The 20299-nt window shown below is 46.4% G+C and overlaps 1 protein-coding gene across 1 annotated transcript in view; it reads right to left on the bottom strand.

The window, feature by feature from the left end:
• The window catches only part of PKD1L1 (polycystin 1 like 1, transient receptor potential channel interacting), a gene marked incomplete at both ends in the record, with an annotated part of 115514 nt that overhangs the window by 52676 nt on the left and 42539 nt on the right, over positions 1-20299 (bottom strand). The window contains 10 exons of the mRNA XM_080701159.1: positions 1124-1297; positions 3173-3389; positions 4636-4742; positions 6478-6685; positions 8625-8708; positions 10118-10310; positions 14162-14262; positions 16692-16849; positions 16961-17071; positions 19039-19281. Coding sequence (XP_080557285.1) covers positions 1124-1297; positions 3173-3389; positions 4636-4742; positions 6478-6685; positions 8625-8708; positions 10118-10310; positions 14162-14262; positions 16692-16849; positions 16961-17071; positions 19039-19281 — 1596 coding nt within the window. The remainder of the gene's footprint in view (positions 1-1123; positions 1298-3172; positions 3390-4635; positions 4743-6477; positions 6686-8624; positions 8709-10117; positions 10311-14161; positions 14263-16691; positions 16850-16960; positions 17072-19038; positions 19282-20299) is intronic.

Raw genomic sequence — 20299 nt, forward strand, 5'->3', positions numbered from 1 at the left:
CCCCCACAAAAGAAAATTCTACAAATCTCTAATATTTCCCACACCTCTCTGACACCCAGTGCCACATAAGAGAGCCACCATGCCCTGCTGTCCCACTGACAGACCGCTGAGCCTGATCCCATGGCTCCACTCTGCAGTCACACGGGAGATGCTGTGACCACCATGAGGTCTTAAAGAACAAGCCAAGCTGTTTGGAAGTGCCCTAAAGACAGAGTCTCCCCCTATCTGCCAGTACTGATTCAGAGTTAATTCTCTTTGTCTCATGAGGAACAATTAGAGCTGCAGTGCACACGGCCCTCTAAGGGCTGACGTGGCCATCTGAACTGTTTCCTTTCCTCTCTGCCAGAGGATTTGTTTATAGATGAGCAATATGGTGACCTAACTGAGGGGGGTGAAAACAGGGAAGAGGAAATCCCCTAATGTACATGATGCACATTCACAAACATATCAAAGTCAATCACTAAGCCCAACATGAGAAGGAGGAAGGGGTGGGAATTGGGGAAGGGCTACATGAGTGATGTGTGCATGTATGCCTCTACCATCTTGTACCTCGTTAAGATGTATGACTACTGCAGGGCATGGTGGTGCATGCTTGTAATCCCAGTACTTGGGAGGCTGAGACAGGAGAATCTTGGTTTGTGGCCAGCCTTAGCTACTTAGTGAGGCTCTTTGCAACTCAGTGAGACCCCTGTTTCAACATAAAGAATAAAAATCTGGGCTGGGGGTGTAGCGCAGAGGTAGAATGCTCCTGAATTCCATCCCCAGTACCTCAAAAAAATATGTATGACTACAGTGCATCAATAAAAAAATAAAAATAAAATGCAAATTAACTATTGACCTTAAAAGCAGTTCAAGTGCATTCTCCAAGACAACCCAGGCTGCCTGTCTCACTGGGCACATCACGCTCTGTGACACCTCCCACCCAGGCCAGCCAGCCAGGCACAGTGGTCCCTCACTCACCCTCCACCCTGCAGATGGCTCCCAGCTGTCTCTGGCCAGTCACCTGTGGGCCCTCCTAGCACTCAGATTGTTCCCGCTGGCCTAAACCCTTCTCTGAGGAAACTGGGTTTTGCTGATTTGGTCAAGCAGGGGCCACACCGGGGAGAAATCAGCTGCCCCTCACCTGCTCCTGCACTCCCACAGTGACCAGGGCGGCGAGGCACGCATGGACACACAGCAGGCAGAAGGACACGGTGAGCCGCTGCGTGCGCAGGTAGCCACTGCCCGAGGGCCGGCTGTACCCCGAGAGCCACACGTGGAAATCCTCCAGGTACTCCGTGAACTTGGCATAGAAAAGCTGAAAGGGAAACCGCGGGAAACTGGCATTTGCAAAATCCCATTGGTAACCAGAAATTCTCCGAGCTGAGAGCCCAGCATTTCTTGGCTTCCCTCTCTGGGCTGGTGGACGACGCCCCACGGCCTCAATCCTGCTGCAGCCAGGAGTGGCTGCACCTTCCTGGCCCATGGTCCAGTCCGGCCTCCTGCATGTTGGAACAGCCCATCCCCCTGCCCCACATGTCTGGTCTCGGAGCCCTTCACACCAGCTCAGGGACCCTTATTCTAGAGCCTCTCAATGCTTTTCTCCTTTGTGTGCATAAGAGACTTTAAATCCGTCGGTTCTCAGCACTTCTGCAGCACACAGCTCATCTGTCACGGGGTCCTGAGCACACCCAGAACTGAGGCTGTCTCACCCCATCTGCCCCCCGGTGGCCCATGTGGTCCACTCTGCACAGCCAATATGTGACTCGGGAAGACACTGGATTCCTAAAGTTTCAGTGAAACTTGAATAAAGTTTGGTGCTCAGCAATTAGCACCGAACATTAGAAACATCTAAAAAATAAAACAGAATTACTTATACATAGAAGTGATTCCATAGAATCCATACTTATACATAGAATTACTTCCAAGACTCATAGATGTCAAGACTTATACATAGAACTACTTATACACAGAAAAATACAGGCACAATAGTAAGTAAATACCAGCAGAACCATTTAAAATAAAATGAGCATATGTCTTTTGTAGGTTAACTGACCGGCCAAGAACTCATGATGGATTTATGGGATGCAGCCACACTGGCTTGCAGGTGGCCTAATTAGTAAAGGTTTTTCACACAAAGTTCTCAAGCAAAACAGCTGGAGGAGAAGCAGTGTATATCTCCTATTGTTAACTTTTTAGGTCAGCTAAGTGGGCATTCTTCCACGGAAATAACTGTCTAAGGGAAGCCCCAGTTGAGTCTGGCCTTCGGTGTTAGGTGCTAAAATAAATGCTCTGGACCATTGGGTAGTCTTGTTTTGAATTCATCTTGATCCTGTTTCTTACTAACTAGCAATAAAGTTCTGGGCCTGACCCTCCTTACCACCATGGTAATAGAGCTGGAAGAAGAGCCTAAGTGCCTGGCAAATTCAAGTGTCTGGGAGAGCCGGAGCCCACGGGCCCTTCCTCCTGCTTGAGACCCTGCCTGTGAAGTAATTTGCTAGAAACACAAATTCACATGCAAACACGCTATCTACGATAATTTTAATTATGGAGACAAGTGAGAGAAAATTGGGTATGTTCCACAGATGGATATATAAGCAAAACGGAATGAATGCTTGGCCATTATATGAGCCGCAGGTGACTTTGAACAAAATCAATAGAGATTTACTCTAACGTGTTGAATCAGAGAATGCGAAATGCATGGGCATTCTTATTTCAACCAAATAAAATATGTTTGCAGGTAGGGAAAGGTTAGAAGGGGGTGTGCATAAGTTAAGGCTGCCGTGGTTTGTGAGATTAGGAATGATTTCATCTGTCTTCATGACCTCCTGCCATCTGGCCCTGACCAGGGATGTTCTGTGTAATAGTTATCTATGTTGTTTGAAATACATGCAGGGTACTGAAAAGTCCTTCAGTGGGTGCCTGTGAGACACTACAGACCACCAGCAACCAGACATCCCAGAGATCTTATTACAATGATAACAAATCACATTACTACAATCATTAATGCTCGGCAGAGGTAAGCAATACATGCGTGGATGGCCACTTAACTTATGCATCGCTTAAGAATATCTAGATGGCTAAATTAAAAAGAGCTACTACTATTAACTTCAGAAAAGTTTAAAGAAAGGACTGAAGAGCAGAGCTAGGCACCAAGGTGTGTACTGACGGACGGCATCTGCACAGGACTCACCTTCCTGAAGCCGAGCCCCCGGCGTAGACAAGTGAGCTCCCGCGCCACGCGGCCATCACAGCGATCTGCAGCCAGCCAACACTGGGCAGGGAAGAACCAGCCCTGTCCTGAGCACAGATCCTTCACCATCACACGGCTGATGAACCAGCTCGGGGAGGGGCCGCGGCTGTCATGCCAGAGGTGGACCTTCTGGAGCAGGCCCAATGGTTTGGAAGTGCTGGAGACACAGAACAGGATCTCATCATGTGTGTGTGTGCAAGATAGCATGGGCCTGTCCACCTCCCAACCCCATGCCAGCCCATGAGGGGTGGCTGGCACATGCCAACACACAGCTGTCATCAGAGTGACAGGTGAACATGGCCAGTGGCAGCCAGTCCCCTCGAGAGTGGCCGCTGATGGAGCTCACAGCTCTCCAACACCCGCCACAGCTGTCCCTCCTCACCCCTGCCTTGCGGACCAGAGTTTCCATTACCCACCACCCAGCACAGCCCCAAAGTGTCAAATGACCAATTCCAGAAATAAGCAATATGTAAGTTTTAAGTAAACTTTATGGTAGAATATTAAGATTATTTTACTTTATTATTACTGTGAAACTCTTCCTGTGCTTAATTGATAAATTAAATGGGTACAAACAGTATATATATCAGATCAATACTATCTGCTGTTTCCAGCAATCCACTGGGGGTCTTGAAATGGGACCCCTGAGGATCAGGAGGGATGATTATAGTTTGTCTAAACCAAAGTCATGTAAATCTCATTAATGCATTGCTAGCTGGCTTGAATTACTCTGAAGTTAACCTTTTCTGTCCCGATGAAGACAATACTCCAAGCCAAAAGATACAAATGCAGTTTTCCAGGAGAAAAAATAATTTATTTTCCTAAAAACGCCTAGCCTTTGGGAGGCTGAGATGGGAGGACTGTGGTTCGCAGACATCCTCAGCTACTCAGCCCTTTGCAACTCAGTGAGACCCTGTTTTAGAAATAAAGAATAAAAAATAGGGCTGGGGGTGTAGCTTGGTAGTAGAATGCCCCAGTACCATAACACACACACACACACACACACACACACACACACACACACACACACACACACACACAATCATACCAGGAGCTTGCCTCCTGGCTTGATAAAGGGATTCCTCTTACTCTGGCCCACCAATCTCTGTGATACCGTTGCTTCTTGCTCTTCCAGATTTGGGATGACCCTAACTGATGTAAGCAAGTTTAGAAAACACTGATTCTAGCAGGCAAAGCTAGGGGACCTCTCTCTCCTTCCTTCCCTCCATCATATACTGTTAACCTGCCCCAAATAATAAACCACAAAAATACTTTGTAAAGTTGTATGCTCCCCGTTAGACACCCGTGTTCTCCTCATTATTTTTCTGGGTTTGTGATAAGTCTACCCCAATTTCGGATGGTTACTCTTTTTCTCCAAAGTCTGTGGTTGAAATATCCCAGAATACCTCAGGATAAAGGTGTGTCTGGAATTCCTCTCAAACAGCGGTTTCTCTGGACAGTAGAGCTCCTGGGTTTCCGAAAGCCCATCTTCACCACACAAAATGATGTATACCTCAAGACATAGACATGGGACAGCTGTGGGCACCTCATGGACCCCAGCTGGGGTGGGGCTTCCCATCTGGTCCCCACCGCCCTGCAGGCTGCCAGCCACAGTGTACACCCAGGGATGGAGGTACCCACGGGGGATGCTTTTGGTCCTCTTTAGAGCTTCCCAGGAGAGACGGGCCAAGGGCCAGAAAGCGGGACTAGGAGGTTCTCCACATACTTGATGTGGAAGAGCTGGGCCTCACCTGGGTGGGGAGTGCTGGGGAGGCCCGCAGGATCCTGCAGTGCGCCAGGTGGGTGGGTGGGCTTTGCAGCCTTGCAAGCTCACCCGGGGCTGTCTCCCCGACCCCCCTGGGCCTGGGCTTGCCTTCCTTACTGGTATCTTGCCACCCAAGAATTTACAGTTCTGACATGGTGTAATTTATCAACCTTTTATCTTAGGACAATGTTTAGCTCTTGTTTTCTGAAATTCTTGCTTTATTGTCTTGATGGAAGTTTTCAGCACAGAAACCCATAAGAGGGATAGTTTCTGACATCCCTTAGCAGGTATCTACGGTTTCATCATGTAATTCTAGGAATGCTATAGGTAGATGCCCTCTGTTGGTTTAAGAGCACTCCCTTCTATGTGACATGTACTGTTTGTGAATTTATATCTGGTGGACTAGAGAAATATATCATGAATAGACTAGGGCTTGCAGTGAATAAAGGCCGCACAAGCTCCTGTGCCCAGGTACCCCTGCGATACCATGGAAGCCCCTCCACACACACCACCCATCAGGCCTACAGGCTTCTTAAAACAGCCACAGCTCCCTCCGGAAGTGGAGGGGTGAAGTTCAAGTGCATTTGGAGCCCCTCTTCTGGCCAGGAAGTTCCCTGTGGATTTGTGTAGACACACTTCTGCTTGCACACATAGCTCTGACCAATGTTCAGTGTCCACCTCTGTAGACCTGGCCTCCATAGCCCACCCCAGCCTGGGTGTCCCCGGGGCTCCTCTGCTAAACCTCCTTAATCCTCTGACCACTTGTTTACTCCAAACTTCTTTTTCTTCTCCTTCTCCTTCTTCTTCTTCTTCTTTGCAGTACTAGGGATGGAATCGAGGGGCAGTCTACCTCCGAGCTATACCCTCAGCCTATTTTTTATTCTTTAATTTAAAACAGGGTCTCACTGAGTTGCAAAGAGCCTCACTAAGTAGCTGAGGCTGTCCGTGAACTGCGATCCTCTTGTCTCAGCCCCCCGAATGCTGGATTACAAGTGTGCAGCACACGCCTGGCTTCTACTCCAAACTTTCTGCTTCATCTTCCATCTGCTCCTCTGAGAAATACTGGCTTTAGCCCCAAATTACCCAATGCAGCTATGTGCCCCTGAGCTCCAAGGTTAGTCTGGTCAATTCTTCCTCCTTTATTCCTGGATCCACCTCTGGCTGATGGGGAATAGATTTCTATCAACTACAAGAGCTCAACTTGGCTACTAAACTAATCTCTCTGGTTTGCTTTCCTTGGTGTAGCAGGAAGATGGGAAGGGATTCCAGCTGGCAGAAGGTGAGGGTCCTGCCTTCCACCCTTACAGATGTATAGATCAGGGAGGACAGTGGGAAGGGAGGGTGAGGCGGAGCCCAGGAGCAGGGGCTGGTGCTGGCAGGTGATTGACAGGACAGCTGTATCATCACCTCTTTTTTTCCAGTGCACCGCAGGCCCGCCACACCCTCAGACACCACTGATAGCGTCCCAGGAGGCTCGGGTTACCTTAGAGGTCAAACGGGCCGGCATCCGGAAGCCAGTGTCAATGACCACAGCGTAGAGCTGGTGGCCAGCCGGGGTGTCTTCATGAAGAAAAATGTAGCCACTTTTCTTTGTGTTATGATGATCTACATATCTGCTTTTAATGGCCAAAAGTCCATAAAGAATCATAAAAACCATGGTAAAAATGCCTGGAAGTAGGTTTTGTGGGTGGCTATAAACAAAGGAAAAGAATTACTCATGGAGACAGACATGTAGGAGAAGCTGGGTCCCCCACCCCACACATAAGCCCTGGCTGGGCTTCAGGGATGTGGTTCAAAGGCGTGTGGGGACCGAAGGGTGGGGCTTCTGCAGACAGACCTGCCGCAAAATAGGTGCCCAGAACCCCATGGCCTGGACTTCAGAACCAAGAGTTCCTCCCCTCCCCTGTTCCCCTTGGGAAAGATGAGTAAGAGCACCCTTTCCTGCTGCTATGACCATCAAGCCCTGTAGCAAGTGTACGGGAGCATCCTCCAGCAAAGCAAGGCTGGGAGATGCTAGACGTGTCTCGGGTGACCTCTTCTACATTCCTGTCCCTGTGGGTGTTGTAGCTTGCTCCCTGCCTGCAGGTTCACTCACCTGTTCCCTAGCACCTGTTCTGGCTGAGTGAGAGATCATCTAACCCTTGGGGATCCACAGAATGGCATCCACAAAGAGTGTCTTGTGCTGGAAACTTAACTGAGTAAGATATTCTGCCTGGACTCAAGCCTTACAGATCTTTGGCAAGATTGCAAAGGGTAGTTGCTGGGCCCCCCCGCATGGGCACACTGCTCCCTTATCTCTGCCTCGCCATTCTTTCTCATGCCTGAGGGTTGGGCTTTCTGCTCTTGGCTTCTTGCCCGGTACCCTTCTTTCTTCCTCATCAGGATGGGGACAAGCTTGTTCTGAGCCCCACGCTACCAGCTCAGCCCTTCTCAGCCCTGCACCATGCCTGGAATCTCTTGGATTCTGGCCAGCTGTCCCTGGTGCTAATGTCTTTAGGTGACCTCAGGTGCCCCCCCCAAATTGCCCCCTAGCCCTCACTGTTTGCCCCAGTGGTACCCATGCTGCAGAAACCAGGACTGAGGCTGCTGCACTTGCAGCCTTGATTGGTGGATGACTGACCACCAATCAAGATGCTGATCTCTGAAGCCAGCATCAACTGAGTGAGTCATTAATGCCTTCTATACTAATCATCTTATACACCACTGGTCCACAAAGTACTGTGGCTGGTTAAATAATAAAGGTAGGGTTTCCTATTACACAAATATGAGAGAGAAAAACTCTATCATCCAACACCCCTGAAAGTGCAGTCCAGCCCTTAATATTCACTCAGTAAATGTTTCCCACGCACCTACTGGGATAAGAGTGCATCAAACATGAGTTCATGTCTGAATGAGCCAGGGAACTTCCCTGCCTATACCAGCTGGCTCCTGATTTGCCCATTATGCAGACTCTAAATATAACTGTCCCAAATAAAATGGTTATAAAAAATAGGGTGGATTTTAAATTTACTTTAAAAATGGGACACTTCTCAGAGAGAAAGAAGGAGGTGTTAATAATTAGGCCACAGCACTAGGCATAAACCAGGACAGGCAATTCTGAAGGTGTTTTCTATGTAGAGGTTAACCCGATTGGTTATCATTGGCCAAGGTCACACTGAATAAAGCTGAGCTTAAAAGTGAGAAAAGTATGTTCACTTTCTTACTTATAAACCTCTTGTCAATATAAGTAAGTATAGACAACAGTTGAATAGAATATTTAAGGACAACTATCTGCCAGGCATGGTGGCACATGCCTGTAATCCCAGTACCTGGGAGGCTGAGACAGGAGAATTGTCAGTTTGAGGACAGCCTCAGCAAGTAGTGGAGCTCTCATTAACTTAGGGAGACCCTGTTTCAAAATAAAAATAAAATAAGGCTGGGGAGCTTAGAGGTAGAATGCTCCTGGGTTCAATCCCCAGTAAAAATAAATACATACATACATACAAGTAAATAAATCTACCTGCTAATATTTGTAATCCAGACACCAAAATAAGCAACAGAGACTTCAAGCATCTGCTTAATTCCAGAAGGGCATCCTGAGTGGGTGGGGGTATCAATTAAATGAAGTTCTGTTTAGAGAACAGAACCTACCTCTGTAAACCGGAAATGTCACTCACTTCGAAACTGGCATTTAGCCGTCTTCTTAGGACCGAGAATGTTGCCAAGCGATCATAGCTAGGAGGGAAATGCTGATTAGGTACCTCTGTGGCAAGAGAGCAGCTATTTACAATATGGTGTGAGGTTTGGGATCAAGAAGTATGCAGGGAGAGACAGGTCCCAGTCATTTGTAACTTTATGATGCAGGTCCAGTTTATAGCATTCACCTAGCCTAAGTTATAAACACCTTCATCTGTAATGCTTCTGATGCAAGAGATGTCCTTGTGTCTGGGCACTGGGGTACCCTGCTCCCATGTGGACTGAGATAGCAGATGTCAGAGCCTTTGTAGACTGCCTGGGAGCCCCAAGCCTCGCTGGGGACTGAACCCAGCTCTTGTCACACTGCAAATTTGGCCTAAGAGCATGCTCCTGGTACTACACATCTGTCCTTGGGACCTCCTGCCACAACCACCACCGTGAACCCTGTCCTTTTCGAATAAAAAGCCTTACTCATCCTTATTATCCTGTGAGTGGTTCCCGGGTCTCATTCACATTTGTACTCCTGGCTCTTGGAAGAACACCTATCAGGGAGTGGTATTCAACAGAGAATGAATGAGTGTATGAATCTCAAATCCAGTCTTGAAGCAGACTATTGAGCTAGAATCAGTAAGTTGAAATGGCGTCCCGTGATTGTAAAGGGGCCAGCACAGGGAAACAGCGGGTGAAGGATGTCACCGCGGGGCTGCCATCTGGACATCCTGCACCCTGGGAGGTGTCTGTAGCATAAACTCTCCTGTGGTTTAATTATCCTTACGGGGAAAATGACCACGTCTGTTGCTCAGCATGCCTAATCATTGCTGATCTCCATCTTAACAAGAGGGTCAAGACATCCAAAATGAACAAACTAAGCCTCTCAGAATCCTAAGTGTTGCGGCTGGACAATAAAGGACTTCCAGTCTTATAATGTGACTCAGATACCCAGAGATGTCCGAGAAGGCTGCTCATGCAGTCTCCTGAAGTTCACTTTCAAGAGGCCCGGGTGGGGGTGGAGACTCTTCCACAGACAGGGAGGCGGGGCGGCACACCAGCCAGGGAAGAGGAAGCACCAGTCTGCCTGACCACAGAGTGCACACCCTTGGGATGTTGGCATTTCCGCCATCATGAAAGACTCCTCTGTGGATCACTTTCTCCATGGAAACTCACTGAACACTTGATGTGCCTGATGTGTGCTAGTCACCATGGGAGAAGTGGGCTCACAGGGACTCTACAGAAACCAGTGTCTTCCCCTCCCAAGCCCTGGGAAAGCCTGGGAGAACCAAGACTGACTCCCAAAGTTCCTGTTGGGGTTGTACCAACTGGGATTGGTTAGCTTTCCATGGGAGGACAGGATTCAGAGAAGGCTCCAGGGCTGGACCAGAGGGAGAAAATATAGTCAACCTGCTACAAATCCTAGACTTTTTTTTTTTTTCTCAGCAGTATGCCCACACCTGCAGTTAACTTTTCCTGGAGAAGTTCCTGGTTGTGGAGAGAAACTTGCAGGTTTCCACTCCCTCTTATCCCAAAGTAGGCATCGGACCCACTGGAAAAGCACCGTATAGCTCACTGCCTCGGCAAAATATTGGTTGGGAGGCCTTCTGTCATAATCGGCATCTAATAAGGATAAATATCCCACGCTGGCCCCTAAAATGAAGAGAAAGAAATAAAAAAATATGATCTAAAGTTTGCAAAGACGTACTCCATTCAGAATTGCAGATAAAAGGACAAAGGGGACAGGTGCGGATGCAGAGAAGATGGGTAGGGACCATCTCTCACCCTCTCTTGCCCGCAGATAATTTAAATCTAAATTAAATACACCCAGACTTTCATTTGGGACACGCAGAATGCTGGAAGGGGAGCTTCTAGTGCTTGAAATGTTTCAAGTCCCTTTGAGATCATGAAGGAAGGGTTACCCACCCCAGGGGGATGGAGAGAATTCAGTTTCCTCAGCTGCTACTAGCACCGCCCCTGCTGCTCCCGGCACTTGGACGGCCTGCCAGCCAGCAGCTCTTCCAAGTCTGCTCCCTTCTCAGCAACAACAGTACAATGACCCATGTGGTTTTAGACTATCACTCCCATGATGGGGGCTGAGCCTGTTATTGGCTATTAATAAGAGCTGTATTAATTGCTAATAAAAACAAGTTTTCATATTTAGGCAGAACATTAAAATCCCTTTCTCTGCCTCTAAGCTGTCAGCCAAGAGCTGCAGCCAGGCTCTACTATTAAATACATGCAGAAAAAATAAGTAGTGAATTTAATTGTACATAATATTGGTAGCAAAATTCCGCATAGAGAAAGGAATTAATTTTAATAACTTTAGACTGTACTTTGGGGGCATTACAGTCACAACTAAAACCAAAATTATAAAAAAAAAAAGCCTAGAAAATTGAACTCTTTTTCTGATAGGTTTGTTATTGGTATGGACATAGGTGCTTTGATTCTGGAAGTATTTTGTAGACAATGTGTGGACGTAATGATGTTATTGGGAACTAGAGTCCACTTTGAAAATGAGATCCAAATGTGCAATGGGAGAATATGAGGACAGACAGACAGACAGACAGATACACACACACACACACACACACACACACACACACAACCACACACACACACACACACACACACACACAGTAATTAAATCAAACACATCCCAACAGCAATGAGCCACACATTTGGCACCGAAGGCTTAGGTTCTAAATATCACTCGCCGTGGGAAAGGGCCGTTTCCCTGGAAGGGCAGGCTCAGAGCAGGGGAAGCCAGGGCACCTGGGCCTCCAGAAGCCAGCGAGCACTCCAGGGCCACCTGTCCTGCCAGAACAACGCAGGCAGCATGTTGAAGGAGCATCTGTGGGAATGACTTGAGCATCAGAAAGAAAAATGGCAGAAAGGAACTGGACACATTGAATTTTTAAAAACACTCTATGCACACAGAGACAGGAGAGAGACAGAGGCTCTTCCCTGACGAAGGCACCCAGCATGCAGTGGAGTTAGAAAGCCACCATCGTGCAGATGGCATCTATTACCAAGGCAGGCTTAAGACCCCAGGTGAGAGGCCAGGAGGAGAAACTCAGAACCACCCTCTGATAGGGGAGGGAAGCATGTCCGGCCTCTTCAAGACAATCACCAAGGTGAGCATCATAGCAGCACCTGTTAAGCATGCTCCAAACACCTGAACACCAAGTTCAACTAAAAAGAAATCAGACAATTCTAGAATGTGATAATTCAAAGAAAATAAGTGACTTGGACTCATATAGTCAATGTTATAAAATATCAAACAAACAAATGGGGTAGGTGTTCTGGATTTTACAGGGACTCTGAAATCATGGTACTGACATGCATGTGTGAGCTGTGGCTTAATTCTGAGTATGAAAGATAAAGAGGCAGCTGTGCACTGTGGCACACACCTGTAATTCCAGGACTTGGAAGGCTGAAACAGGAGGATCATAAGTTCAAGTAACTTAGTGATACCCTGTTTCAAAATAAATGAGTGATAAATGGCGTACACTTGTATTCCCTGGGCTTGGGAGGCGGAGACAGGAGGATCATTCAGGTTTGAAGCCAGCTGCACTGGCTTAAGAGACCCTGTTTCCAAACTTAAAAAATATATAAAAAATAGGTCTGGGAGTGTAGCCCTGAGGTAGAAGGGCTTCCAGAAACCCTAGTACCACCAAAAAATTAAAATAAAAAAAATGAGTGATGTGTGCCTCTACCATTTTGTATTTTATTTCATATATGGCTTCAATGCACCAATAAAAATTATTAAAAAATAACAAAAAGGGCCAAGGTTGTCAGATGTAGAATGCTTCTGAGTTCAATCCCCATTACAAAAACAAAACATAAACAAACAAACAAAAAGCAACAACAGAAATAAAGAGAAATATAAATAGATATTTGGGGGGAATTTACAAAAATTAAATAAATATTATAGGGTAGATATTCTTGAGTTAATGTTGATTTATCTTGGTTATGATGATGGTATGAATTCAGTCGGAGAATGTCCTTGTCTTTATGAGCTGTGTGTAGACGTATTTAGGAGTGGAATGTCATGGAGTCTTTCCATAAAGTCATCTTCCTATTCAAAGGAACCCCGCTTCAGTTTGAAATTTCTCACAGTGAAAGAGAGCAGAAAAAAGAAAAACATGTAAAATGCCAAACTTTAAAAAATGCCAAGAACTTTTAAAAAGAAAACACCAAGATTTTGAAATTGAATCTATTCAACAATCCATTTTTTTTTTTTTTTTTGGTGGTACTGGGGTTCCTGGAAGCCCTTCTACCTCCGGGCTACACTCCCAGACCTATTTTTATATTTTTTATTTAGAAACAGGGTCTCCTAAGCCAGCGCGCATGGCTGGCTTCGAACCTGCGCGATCCTCCTGTCTCCGCCTCCCAAGAGCGGGGATTACAAGCGTGCGCCACCACGCCCGGCAACAATCCATTTTTTAAAAGTGTGAATGATATCCAGGCGTGGTGGTGCACGCTTGTAATCCCAGCATTTGGGAGGCTGAGACGGGAGGATCACGGTTCATGGACAGGCTCAGCTACTATTTAGTGAGGGCCTTTGCAACTCAGTGAGACCCAGTTTCAAAATAAAGAATAAAAAATAGGGCTGGGGATGTAGCTTGGAGGTAGAATGCCTCTGGGTTCCATCCCCAATACTGCAAAAAAAGAAGTGAATTAAATGCTATGAAGCACATGGGTGGGTCTCAGAGGAAAGTAACTATCTCCAGCAAAATCTAGAGAGGATACGTGGGACCGATCTGAGAGTCGGATGCCAACTTCTCCTGCAAGGGCCATGGCATGCAAGATGTGGCTTAGAGTGGGTCCTATTAGCATGTGTGGTCCATGTGAACACACAGAGCTCCAGTTTCTGGCCCTGCAGGGTGGTCACCGAGGCTTGGGATCCTGAGCGACCAGCTTAGGCTGCTGAGAGCCCCTTTGGCATGGACATCATTGACGCTGGTGAGCCCCAAAGTCAGCGCTCTGTCCTACCCACAGCTTCTGGTAAGAACCACCACGGGGTGCTGCTCTCTGCTGTAGGTCCCACACAGACCAGCCAGCCTCTGAAGTCGAGGCCCCTGATGGCCACCGGGGAGCAAGGGCAACAGGCCAGACAGCGAAGTTGAGGTGCTTGGGCATGGGAGTGTTGGGGTCTGGGAGGCTCAGCAGGGGTGAATCTGAGGCAGGAAAGAGGAGGGTGCTGCAGGTGAAGGACTCTGGCCAGCCCGGGATGGGAGAAGCTGTCGGAGCCATGCTGGGCAAGGTGGGCAGAGTCTCATGAGCGGTGTGTTTGGCCTGGTACCACTGGTGACGAGGCCTGTGCTTGGTTATGGGCTGGTTTTCTCAAGCGGATTGTGTATGTCAGGGAGAGAAAGGGCAATGATGTTTATGCCCTGAGGAGAGTAAACCGCTGCCTGGATACAGTGGATATACAGGACACAGCGATGTTCTCTCCGCCTGTGCGTAACTGGAAATGAACAGGCATCTTGCCCACTGACCTTTCTGCGGGATGGCAGGTATGTACATTTGTACAGTTTGATCATTCCAGAAGTAGGTCTGTTTCACAAAAAAATCAGAAGGAGTAGGTTTTTCTGAAAACCTAGGAGATAAAAACGTAGGAGTGATGTCTGGCGGCTTTCTCCTCTCAAATAGTTTCATGACATATTTTATGAAATACTTCCTTCTTGCTGCAAGGAGATAGTGAAGGCCAAAAATGTCCCCCTCTAGCCGGGCGTGGTGGTGCACGCTTGTGATCCCTGCACTTGGGAGGCTGAAGTGCAGGAAGGTCGCAGGTTCGCAAAAAGCCTCAGCTACTTAGCAAGCCCCTCCGCAACTTAGTGAGACCCTGTTTCAAAATAAAGAATAAAAAATAGGGCTGGGGGTGTGGCTCGGAGGTCGAATGCTCCTGGGTTCAACCCCCACTACTGCAAAAATAAGTAAATAATTAAAAATTTAAAAAATTAATAAGAAATAAAAAGGTGCCCTTTGCTTATCCCATGGCACCAGTTGGCCTTTTAGTAAAGATTTCTACATAACACTTTCATCCTTTATTTCATTTTAAAAAATAAGAACTTAAATAAAAGACGGGAAGAAGAAGAACCAGCAGAGTTTGTAGGAATAAGGCAAGCGGTGCTGGCTCCATCTTCGGGCCCCGTCGCACACACGGATCTGTGTTAGTACCTCACCAATCCTGCTAGCAGAGCTGGGGATTGGCAGATAGAGAACAGCAAGCATGACAGACTCAGACTAAGAGTTTTCTCAGAACCAGTTTCTGAACCTTTTTCGGTGTGTGACTTGAAGAAGTTAAAATCCAAGCTCTGTAAGAAAAGACACGCTTTCAGACCTGTGAGGGCTTAGCGCAATTGCTAAAACCATGAGAGCCCATTAAGCCCAAACTCAATAGAGCTGCGTGCCGAAGCTGCCTATGATGCGGCCTTGCCCACGAGCCGGTCTCCTGGAGGCCCAGCTATTCAGGTGGTGTGCTGGAATGGCTGGCGTCTCTGCCAGACAGCCCCACACACACAGAGGCTCAGGAAGAGACCACCACGCACTCTGCAAACTTGTGCTTTCCATCAGCAATTACAGTGTAAGATCCCAATCAATCTTTTCACTATTTATTTATTTATTTATTTATTTATTTATTTATTTGTACTGGGGATTAAACCAAGGGAGATTCTACCTCCAAGGTACACCCCCAGCCCTATTTTTTTTTTTTCTTTCAGTACTGGAGATAGAACTCAAGGGCATTCTACCTCCGAGCTATACCCCAGCCCTGTTTTTTATTCTTTATTTTTTGAAACAGGGTCTCACTGAGTTGCAAAGGGCCTCACTAAGTAGCTGGGGCTGGCTGCAAACCGCGATCCTCCTATCTCAGCTTCCCAAATGCTGGAATCACAAGCATGTGCCACCATGCCTGGCCCTATTTTTTATTTTTTTATTTTGAAACAGGGTCTCACAAAGTAGCTGAGGGCCTAAGTAACTGAGGCTGGCTGCAAAGCTGTGATCCTCTGGTCTCAGCCTCCCATGTTATAAGCGTGGGATTAGAGGCATGTGCCACCATGCCCGGCTTCACTAGTCATTTATTAAATCATGCTATGGCTGGGCATGGTGGCGCATGCTTGTATTCCCCGTGCTTGGGAAGCAGAGACAGGAGGATTGCGCAGGTTTGAAGCCAGCCTTGCTGGCTTAAGAGACCCTATTTTCAAGTAAAAATATAAAAAATAGGTCTGGGAGTGTAGCCCAGAGGTAGAAGGGTTTCCAGGAACCCCAGTACCACCAAAAACAAACAAACAAACAAAAAACAAAGCAAAACAAAAAAAATCTTAGGTAATTCATGTGGCCACACTCACAAACTAAGCATCAGTAAGAAAGAGAATTAATTTATCAAATTTTCTTAGATGTATACACTTGAACACATTTTCTACTTTTGCACAAGAAAGGAGGAAAAAGATAAAAAAAAAAACCATACAATATGAAAACCCAGATCTCTATGGTAAAAGACAATTAGATTAATAAATGAGATCATACATATTATTACTAATAATTGAGATGTTTCCCACTCCAATTGACAGGCAACAGTCTGACTTTAAAAAACCCACAAACTATGGAAACTTACTGTCTAAAAAGCAAAATCATAACATAATTGCTTTGGACAATGGGCCTCATTATTGCTTTATTTTTTTTAAAGAGTTTTATTTATTTTTTATTTTTATTTTTATTTTTTTATTTTCGGTGGTACTGGGGGTGGAACCCAGAGGCTTTCTACCTCTGGGCTATACTCCCAGACCTATTTTATATTTTATTTGGAAACAGGGTCTCACTAAGTTGCTGAGGCTGGCTTCGAACCCATGCGATCCTCCTGTCTCAGCCTCCCAAGTGCAGGGATTACAAGCGTGCGCCACCACACCCGGCTCTCATTATTGCTTTAAAAACACAATTTAATTCACTGATGTGTTCACAGACCACCTTAAGGATGATATGCCTTGCCGTATATAATCTTATCTCCAGTCGTAATCCCTCTCAACACACCTTACCAGCAGCATGATGGGAAACGCTCTTCTAACGGGCTTAGACAATTCTATTTGTATCTGGAGAGACTCCTGGGGGTTTCTGGAAAGCCCAACAAACTGATGGAAATTCACCTTATCACGAAACAATATATATGTCGTTTTATTTTCATTATTGTCCTGTCATCAAAAAAAAAAAGGGTTAAACAAAAGGGTCTTTGGAAAAACAAGTGCGTTTAGAATCAGCCAGAGCAGTTAAGGTGAAGCAGAGATAGTGAGGCAGGTCCTTACCTGGCCGTCGTCTTCCCCAAACTCCACAGTCACGGGTGTGGCCAGCCAACCTCTGGGGATGGGTCTCCTGCTGGAGCAGCTGAAGAGGCTGAGCCCCAGGACATCACCGACCTGAGGACCAAAGGTCATCTCTGAAGATGAATAACACAGCTGATTCATATAGGAAAAGCAGGAAACCAAAGACTGGAGGTGGTGCCATTGTATTCTGGAAAATCACATACCTCGCCTGGCGATGGAGGCGCACGCTTGTAATCCCAGCATTTGGGAGGCTGAGACAGGAGGATTGTGGTTTGCAGACAACCTCAGCTACTTAACGAGGCTTAGGGCAATGAATTCCAAACCATTCCTATGTACTGAGTACAGGCTGGGCTGAGACTGTCCTCAAACCTGTGATCACCTGTCACAGCTTCCTAAGTACTAGGATTGCAGGTGTGTGCCACCAACCATAGTTGTGCATAAAACCTTCTAAAGTTCCTAAAATTCCCAGAGGAATATAATTTTAATGGACTCCATGTAAACTAAAATTTACTTAAATGACCAGTGAACTATATCACTCTGTTGAGCAATTAGATAGAATTCTACCTGGGTTATCATAAGTACTGTTGTTTTGAGCAAACAAAGCCAAACAGAACATCTTGCTGCAAAGAAGTCTCGTCTCATTTTCTACAAGTGGAAGAACAGGATGCAGTTTCTGAAACTCCCAGCGCCTTGTGACAATGCGCTCTCAGAAAGCTCATACCAGCCGGCACCTTGTCGTGAGTCCTATACCCCCGCACTTGGTATTTTTTTAAAGTATACTTTTGTAAGTTAAAAAATCACTTAATTGCTGTTGCTTTATTGCTTGTGAATATGAATTCTTTTTATATGCTGATTAGCTATTTCTAGTTCCCTAAAAATGAAGAAAGCACTTTCTGAGTACTTTTTTGGTTACGATAAGGTGCCCATCATTAATTTATACATTCATTCGGTAGACACGTATTGGGTGACTGGTCAAACGAGCCAAGTACTGGAGCCTGGGTTGGGAGGTTTAAGACAGAGAATACAGAGAATGTGATCTCTCTGTACTTCCCAACTTGTCGTAATCCTGAAGAACTTTGTCTCTGAATCTAGAGTTTGAAGCAGATATCTACAGAGGTGTCAAGTGTCTGGGGCACATCTCTTGGACTTCCTGGATCGAATTGGGCTCAGCCTACGTGTGCCCACAGTGGAGGAGGGACAGTTCTGGTGGACCCCAGCAGCCCCTCCCCCAGGTTGCATTCAGCTGACTTTGGCTTTTGATTTTAGGAACCAGCAAAACTGACCATGGCGGGTAACTGTACCGCACGCCCTCACTTAGTCTGGCCTTGCATTCTCTGACAGTGAATTAAAAATTCCCATAGGAGTTAGGTATGGTGGCACACATCTGGAGTCCCGGGACTTGGGAGGCCGAGACAGGTGGGTTGGATGTTTAAGGATAGCCTCAGCAATATGGCGACACTCTCAGCGACTTAGGGAGACTCTGTTTTGCAATGACAAATAAAAAGGGCTGGTATAAATAAGGCAAAAATAAAGCCAGGTGTGGTAGCACACGCTTGTAATCCCAGTACTTGGGAGGCTGAGACAGGAGGATCGCAGATTACTTAGTGAGGCCCTCTGCAACTTAGTGAGACCTTGTCTCAAAAAATAAAAAATATAAAAGTGGGCTGGGGTAGAGCTCAGAGGTAGAATGTCCCTGGGTTCTATCCCCAGCACCCCTCCCATACACAAAAGGGCTGGAAGTGTAACTCAAGAGGAAGAATGCCCCTGCGTTAAATCTCCAGTGTCCATTCCCCAAACAAAAATGTCCCCATAGAAAATACTGAATGGACCAGTTGCCCAGATCCTTAGGATACCTAGTTTTGCTGAGATTTTTCTGGAGAAACTGATCCTCCTAGAGGTGTATAGATAGCAACCCCTTAGAATCCCCAGGGATTCTAAGAGGCCCCCCTCAGAACTAAAAACAGGTACCAACGTGCCAACCTACTTTTTCTTTTTACCATCAAAGCTTAGTTGCTGCAATTGTGAAATGGCCACTGAAGTGGCCGGTCACCTCCCCCTACCTGCTCAGGAGCTTGTCCCCCTGGAAAGGAGTTCTTCTTGAAGAACATGAGCTGGCTCACATAGCACGAGCTCTGCACTCCCTCTTGAGCAGGACTCTGCCCAGCCAGGTCCCCAGGTAAGTGCACACGGGCAGAGCCCAGGGTCTGGATGGAGCTCCGGAGGTCATGATGGAGGAGGACCCGGAACGCCATCTGCCCAGCCCTCAGGTCCAGCTGAGGCTCCTGGCTCGACGAGAGACAGCCCTGAAACACAATGCGGCGGGTTGGACGGCTGCAGGCGGCCTAGTAAACTGTCCTGAGTGCAGACCAGGCCGAGGTGAGGATCATTACGCCATAACCTGTGTAAAGTTACATCGGATTGCTCCTTTGCCCGAGTGAAGGCTTTGACATAAGAACCTAAGAGAGCACATAACAGTAAAATACAAACTGTTTTCCTTTGTGTCTGAAGACTATCCTTTTAAACAGCTGTGATGCCTCTTGGGGATTCCTTGCCCATCAAAAGAGAAATTTTGTTTGTTTGCAGTACTGGGGATTGAACCCAGGGACATTCTACTTCCAAGCTCCACCCCTAGCCTTATCTTTTATCCTTTTCATTTTTTTATTTTTATATATATCATATTAAAAGGCATACATTCAGAGAGTGATTGGTACAGGGTCTCAGTACTAAGTAGCTGAGGCCGTGAACCTACCATCCTTCTGTCTCAGCCTCCTAGGTGCTGGGATTACAAGCGTGTGCCACTATGTCTGGCTCAAAAGAGAGTTTTAATACCAGGATTGCTTTTTAAGACCTAGAGACTTGATAGCTCTCATAAGCACAGGGCCTTAGGGCTCAATACAAGGTGGTATACAAGCAATATTTTTATATGTGCTCATGTGTAATGAGTATAATTACCAGATTAAAAAATGAATCCTTATTTACTTTCTAATTTTTCAAATATTTCAATAACTATCAGCTAAGTAAACCAGCAGCCCTGGAAGGGAGGGAGGGATGATAGTCAGCAGAAGTAAAACAGGAGCCCGTCTATAGGCTTACTGCTTTCTGAAGTTGTTGGCCACTTCATAAGATTAAAAGCAAGAAACCAACAAACAACCTCAGATAAATCTCCAAAGCTATCACAGCAGAAATAAGCTAAATAAACTTAAACTTCAATATCCTGAAATATGATGTTTCTAAGTAAACATTTTAAAAAATACTCCAAATAAAAATCTATGAAGCTAGCCATGGTGGCAGATCCCTGTAATCTTAGTACTTGGGAGGCTG

Source organism: Muscardinus avellanarius, assembly GCF_963383645.1.
Source record: "Muscardinus avellanarius genome assembly, chromosome: 9".
Lineage (NCBI taxonomy): Eukaryota > Metazoa > Chordata > Mammalia > Rodentia > Gliridae > Muscardinus > Muscardinus avellanarius.